Source organism: Aythya marila (genome assembly GCF_965140915.1).
Source record: "Aythya marila genome assembly, chromosome: 16".
NCBI classification, from domain to species: domain Eukaryota; kingdom Metazoa; phylum Chordata; class Aves; order Anseriformes; family Anatidae; genus Aythya; species Aythya marila.
Window position 1 is genome coordinate 9,121,916 of NC_139057.1, and position 6,334 is coordinate 9,128,249.

At 61.6% G+C, this 6,334-nt stretch overlaps 1 protein-coding gene across 1 annotated transcript; it reads left to right on the forward strand.

The window, feature by feature from the left end:
• Positions 1-2,845: 2,845 nt before the first annotated feature.
• Positions 2,846-6,207, forward strand: TLDC2 (TBC/LysM-associated domain containing 2). The gene is made up of 6 exons (XM_082773700.1): positions 2,846-3,019; positions 3,779-3,940; positions 4,667-4,819; positions 4,957-5,052; positions 5,503-5,576; positions 5,660-6,207. Exons 1-6 carry the CDS (start codon positions 2,984-2,986, stop codon positions 5,793-5,795), a joined length of 657 nt encoding a protein of 218 aa, XP_082629826.1. The 5' UTR covers positions 2,846-2,983; the 3' UTR covers positions 5,796-6,207.
• Positions 6,208-6,334: the final 127 nt, after the last annotated feature.

Below are 6,334 nucleotides of genomic sequence, written 5' to 3' on the forward strand. Positions count from 1 at the left end.
AAACGACTACTAAGAACTGGAACCGGCAGGGGAAAGCAGCAGCAGGATACTGGGTTAACTGGTCTATCCCATTGAGGTAACACATACCTTCCTGTCAGGAGCTGCACAGAAACACTACTGTGGAGATAGACAACCGCTACTCCTTATTTCTGTATTTTAGCAAAGCTTGGCAATGCTGGGCTTGCACTACACTGTTGTGATAATTTGGGGCAGCAGCCTGGACATGGAATGGGCAAGCTGCCTGCCTGGGCTAGGGACCAGGAGGTGTCAAAATCTCCCCTTTAAGGCTGCAGACCAACCTCTGACGGAGCCTCAGACGCTACTGTTGTGGAGTTGCTGGGCTCTTGGTGTTCCACAGCAGCTTATCGGTATAGGATAGCCACTCCCCAGTGTTACCCGTTGCACACAGTGATGGTATCTTGTGGCTGTGCGTGGAGGGCCCCGTTCAAACACTGTCCCTTAGTTTCCTCACTGCTTCCCCCGATCTGCGTTCAGACCTCTTCACTTCAGAGCTTCTGCTGCTGCTCACCCCATGAATGTGACCCACCGCAAGGGAATACACTGGGCTCTACTGGTTGCATGTGGCACTGAGAATCATTACTGACGGTGTTGGAAGCCTTCTCCCTGGTGTTGGGACTGGAAGCAGCCACCGTGCCTCATTCATCCCAAGAAAAAATTTGAAGGGCTGGTGGTTTGTTGGTACAGAAACCAAACTGCAACTGGTACAGAGGAATTGTGAGAGCAACATGCCAAGGACCTTCCCAGGCAGTTTTATGAACAATTTTTTTTTTTTTTTTTTTTTACAATTAAAACTTTTGCCTTATTGCACTGCTATTAGCGCTTTTGCCAGGGGACTTTTCTGCGAGTCCAGCTCAGCCCACCCCGTCCTGCAGCCCTGGGCCGGGGGGGGGGTGTGTGCAGGCAGGGCTGCTCAGCTGCCGTGTGCGTGGCATGGCAAAGAGCACAATAAACTGTGCGAGTTTTAAATGCCTCTGGTGTGCTCTGTGCTGAGCGAGAGGAGGGTGAGGAGAATTTGTGCCCTGCCATTCAGGATGGGACCTGAGCTGTGAGCAAGAGTTAGGCTGGTGGAGTCACTCCCTGCCACCCCTCATAGTGCTGGACCCCCTGCCCTGTCGCTGTTGGGCAGAGAGAGGGGACCTGAGAGAAGGAAAGGAATGGAAACAGGTTCCCTGTTCAGCATCACAGGCCAGCCCCATCCATACCCACCTCGCCTCCCCAGGTGCCCTTACACAATGCATTTGAGGCCCTGGAGCTCTAGGGACGGGATGGTGAAGATGTGGGGGGAAAGTCTGCACAGGAAGCTGTTTAGGGCAAGGAAGTCAACGCCATGCCTCAAGACTGCCTCCACCAAGAGGGGGGTGTCAGTAACACTGCTGCCTTGGACCTCCAGAGGGCAGACTTTGAATTGTTCAGGACACTGGTAGGGAGGGTCCCTTGGGAGCCAGTCCTGAAGGGCAGAGGGGTCCAGGAAGGCTGGACCCTCCTCAAGAAGAAAGTCTGAAAGGCCCAGGAGCAGGCTGTCCCCGTGTGCCATAAGATGGGCTGGCAGGGAAGAAGACTGGAATGGCGAACAGGGAACTTCTGAGTGTCCAGGAGAAAAAGAGAGTTTATGTCTGGTGGAAGAAGGGGATGGAAACTTGGGGAGAGTACAGGGAAATTGTCAGCTGTGCAGAGAAAAAAAATCAGGAGGGACCTGGCCAGGTTGGGTCGATGGGCAGAGGCCAGTGGGATGAGGTTTAACATGGCCAAGTGCCAGGTCCTGCACTTTGGCCACAACAACCCCGTGCAATGCTACAGGCCTGGGGCAGTGGCTCAAAAGCTGTGCAGAGGAAAAGGATCTGATTGATGCTTGCCTCAACATGAGCCGGCAGCATGCCCAGGTGGCCAAGAAGGCCAACAGCATCCTGGCTTGTCTCAGGAATAGTGCAGCCAGCAGGAGCAGGGAGGTGATGGTCCCCCCCGCACTCTGCTCTGGAGAGGCTGCTGTTTGAGGAGTGTTTGTAGGCTGCTCGGCAGAGCTTGGATATAAATTTGTGGCCTTTGGCAGAAAAGAAGACTTTGAAAGTGGCATGGAAGACTGGTCCTTTAACTTTTTCTTGGAAAGAAGGAAGAATCTGCATGTGGCTGCTCCCCTCGCAGCTGACACTTGTCCAGCTCCATGGGCCCTGCACCCATGGACACGGGGCCCCTGGGGTTGTTCCTCCACATGTGCAGGACCTCCCAAAATCCTCCCAAAGCTGCTGGGGAGCGGGCAACATGCAGCAAGGCAGGAGCAGACCATTGCAGCCATCGTGCTACCATGCGCGGTGCTGCCTCGCACAGGACCCACCTTTAATTGCTGTCTGATCTCTGCATAAAAGGGAAGTGATTTTAAGGTTGAGCCCAGAGGTTCACCTGGTGCCAACTGTTTGGGAGCACAGGAGCTGGGACAGCTGCAGGAGAGGGTCACCGTGGGACCACCACCGTCCCTCCAAGTTCACAGCAACCCCTGCCCGGGGCAGGGCACACCACAACCCAAGGTTTCCCTCCTGCTGCAGGCTCAGAGCCCCAGCTCGCCCGGCTGCCTGGCCGCAGGACACGACCCAAGGCCACCCAGCCTTGAGCACGGCACCGTGCCCCGTGCCACGCTGGGGCTCGGTGTTGACAGGTAACAACTATTGCAACAGTCGTGTTGCAAAGAGCAACACACGGAGCGCGACCCGCCTGTTGATCCCAAAACATGGGCTCCCCACACCGTTGGGGATCAGCTGAGCCCACATTAGCAGCCGGGGCACAGAGGAGGTGACAGCCCCAAGCCACGGGGGGAGAAGTGGAGGCAGACACCTGGGGACGCATCTCAGTGACCCGGGCTGTGGGGCTCCACGCCCGGCCCTGCGTCACAGCGGAGCACTTGAACATTAACCCCGGGTGGCGGCGAGGTGGCCCTGGCAGCACGGCTCCCGGCACCCCAGGAGCACCCAGGATGATGAGGGGGCTCCGTGCCCGCTACCACCTCCTGGTAGGTCTGGCCCTGCCGTGCCTGGCGTGGGGCCATTTGTGGGGTTGCCCCTGGGGTGGTGATGGGGAATGGGGCACACTGGGGTTCTGCCCTTCAGCCTTGCTGTGATTTAAGCACCAGCGGGGATCCCCGGTCCCTCTGGGGCTGCCCCTGCCTTGCCCCCTCGTCCTTTGGTCCCCTGGGGTGTTTTCTGCCTGTCCCCACTGCGGGGAAGCTGGAGGAGCTGCTTGGCTCTGCCCCAATGCCCCCCTTGTCCTTGAGCAGGGGTGCGGGCTGTGCCCACAGCTACCCTGATCCCATGGCCAGCCACCTGCCCCCAGGCTCCTCACCATCCCCACGCACAGGGCTGGTCCTGCTGTGGGCAGGGGAGGTCACAACCGGGATTCACTGCTGCAAGCTCCTCTGCTGGGGCTGTTTTAGCCGAGGCTGTGGAAACCTCTCCTCGTCTCCTCTTCCTCTTTCTCCTCCTCCACATCTCCTCCCTGGGCGGCCCTGCACCCGTGAACTTCCGTGCAATGGAGGCACCGCCTGGCAGGGTGCCAGGGCCCGGCACGGCAGCGGAGAGAGCGGGCCCAGCCTGGCACCCACCCCTGGGGGGTCTGAGGGCTGCAGAGGCCTTGGGGAACCCTTCCCAGGGCAGGAGACCCCTGTGCGGGGCAGCTTTGGGGACACTGCGCCCCTAGGGCAAGGCTGCTGCTCTGGGGGAGTGGGGTGGGTGTAGGGGAGGGGTGGGAGGCATTTGACTCCTTCCATCCCCAGCCCGACCAGGACGAGGACCTGCCCGTGGGCTGCGTGGAGCCGGACAGCGAGGGGCAGCCAGGCTGGGAGGGGGCCCCAGCCACAGGCACGGCGCCAGAGGAGCCGTCTGGGCTGGTGCTGAGCACGCCGAGCCGCGTCCTGCGGGACAGGGACACCAAGGAGGTGAGGAGCTGCCAAGCCACGGTCGTGCCAGTGTGAGGTTGGATGGGTGATGCCCCCCCCCACCCCCATCCCGATGGACAGTCGTGTCCCCCTCCCCCAGGTCGAGGCCCGTTGCTCCTCCTGGAGGAGCAGGGGCCGTGAGCAGGACCTCAGGGCTGGCACTGCCAAAGAGGGACCCAAATCTGGGGAGCCCCCACATGGGTTCCCAGCACGGTGCCCCTGTTGCTAGATGCCCTGCATGGGCTCGGGTGAGGGGAAGGTGGGCACAGGTGGCAGTGCCTCGGCCAGGCTGCAGCTCCCCAAGGCCCCAGTTATCTGGGGGATGGCCCCAGAGGTGCCAGGCCCCACACCCTACCAGAGGGCAGAGCTGTGGGACACCTCGCTCCAAGCCAGCTGCCTGGTCTCCTGCTTGGATCCAGGCAGGTTCTCTGGCTTCCCACAAGGGTGCTTAGGGTGAGAACGCTTGGGGAGCCCTGGGAGGATGCTCAGCAGGACCTTTTGGGAAGATGCTTGGGGGAAGAATGCTCCAGGAGGTGTCTTGGGAGGCTGCTTGGGAACACCTCTTGGGCATAGGAATCTGGGTGAAAATGCTTCAAGGGAAGGGTGCTTGGAGGGGGGAGGATGCTGGGGTGGGATGTGCATCGTGGGAGGCTGGGGGTTGGGAGCGGCAGGGCTGCAGGGGAGGTGGGACAGCCCACCAGCCCCTCTGAGCCCACCCTACCCCAGCTGGGGCCCCACCTGCCCCCCCGGCTGCAGCAGCAGCCCTGGAGCCTGCTGTACTGCACCGCACGGGACGGCTTCAGCCTGAGGACCCTGTACCGGCGTGCCGGCCCCCTCAGCTCCCCTGCACTGCTGCTCATCCGAGACACCGATGCGCAGGTACGGCCAAAACCCATCACCCCACGGCATCCCCCACCCCACAGCAGCTTCACGCTGTGGTGTGCCAGAGAGCCCTGGCTCAGCGCACGCCTCAACCCCACGGCACGGCCCCATCTGCTCTTCTCTCCCCCTCCCAGGCCTTCGGTGCGTTCTTCGCCACCGCCATTCACATGAGCAACAAGTTTTACGGCACAGGGGAAACATTTCTCTTCTCTTTCTCCCCAGAGCTGAAGGTGGGGGCTGCAGCTGTGGGGTCAGAGGAAAGGGGGGGGGTCCTGAGGGTGGGGGTCAGCCATGCCCCATGGCCTGTCCCTGCTGGAAGAACCCTGAGGTGCTGTTGGAAGGTCCAGGGATGGGCCAGGGTAATGCAGCCACACTTGGTCCACCAGGAACAAAGCCACCAGGTCACCACAGCACAGGACACAGCCAGTGGGATGGCAACTGGGGGAGGAAGGGGGTGGTCTGTGGGTCTGAGGGGGCTGATGCCTGATGGTGCCATCAGGGGGAGGCACCAAAAGGGCTCCGATGGCTGCTGGTGGGGACAGCTGGGGGCTGGAGCCCGGCCCTGCGGCTGCAGCCATTCCTTGCAGGGCTCCAGGCTCTGAGCCCTGAAGCTGGGACTGACAGGGCCCGGCCCCGGCAGTTGGGACAGGGACAGGGTGGCCTGACCGCTGTCCCCACAGGTGTTCAGGTGGACGGGCAGGAACAACTTCTTCATGAAGGGAGACGTGGACCTGCTGATGGTCGGCGGGGGCAGGTAGGGGTCCCAGCCGCTGCGAGGCTCAGCTGGCCGGGCAGCAGGAGAGGGCCTCGGCTGAGCGCAGCCTCTGCACCTCCCAGCGGCAGGTTTGGGCTGTGGCTGGACGGGGACCTGCACCACGGGGGCAGCCACCCCTGCGAGACGTTCAACAATGAGAGCCTCTCGCCGCGGGGGGATTTCTGCGTCCAGGACCTGGAGGTGTGGGGCCTGGCCTGACCGATGGACACCGCTGCCAGGGGAAGAGCCTGAACTGATGGCTCATGGGGCCAGCCGCCTCCAGCGCCCATCGGGACAGTGCTGGGGGAAGGCCACAGCTGCCTCCTGCTCCCCAGCCCTGCAAATGTCCCCACCACACACACCTGGTGAAGGGTGAGGGGACAGAGCCCTGCAGGCCAGCCCCATAGTGCTGCTGCTACGCCAGCTCTGCCGGTAGCACCCAAGGACCTGGCCTGGCAGGGATGGGGCAGAGCCTCCCCACGAGGGCACGAGGCCGGATGAAGCAGCAAACTGAGAGCAGCGTGCTGCCTGCAGGACCAAGCAGCTGGGACAGCCTCTGCCCTGCTGGCCGCTGCCATAGGGATGGTGGCACCAGGGCTGGTGTGCGAGTGGGTGCTGATCATCAATAAATGGGAAAAGCCATGCTCCAAGCCTTGTCCCTGTCATGAACACAAGTAATAGCACCACAAAGTTGTACAAGGAAAGCGGCACAAGCAGATGTGCACGCACACATCCTGGTCGATGGCTCAGGCAGTGGG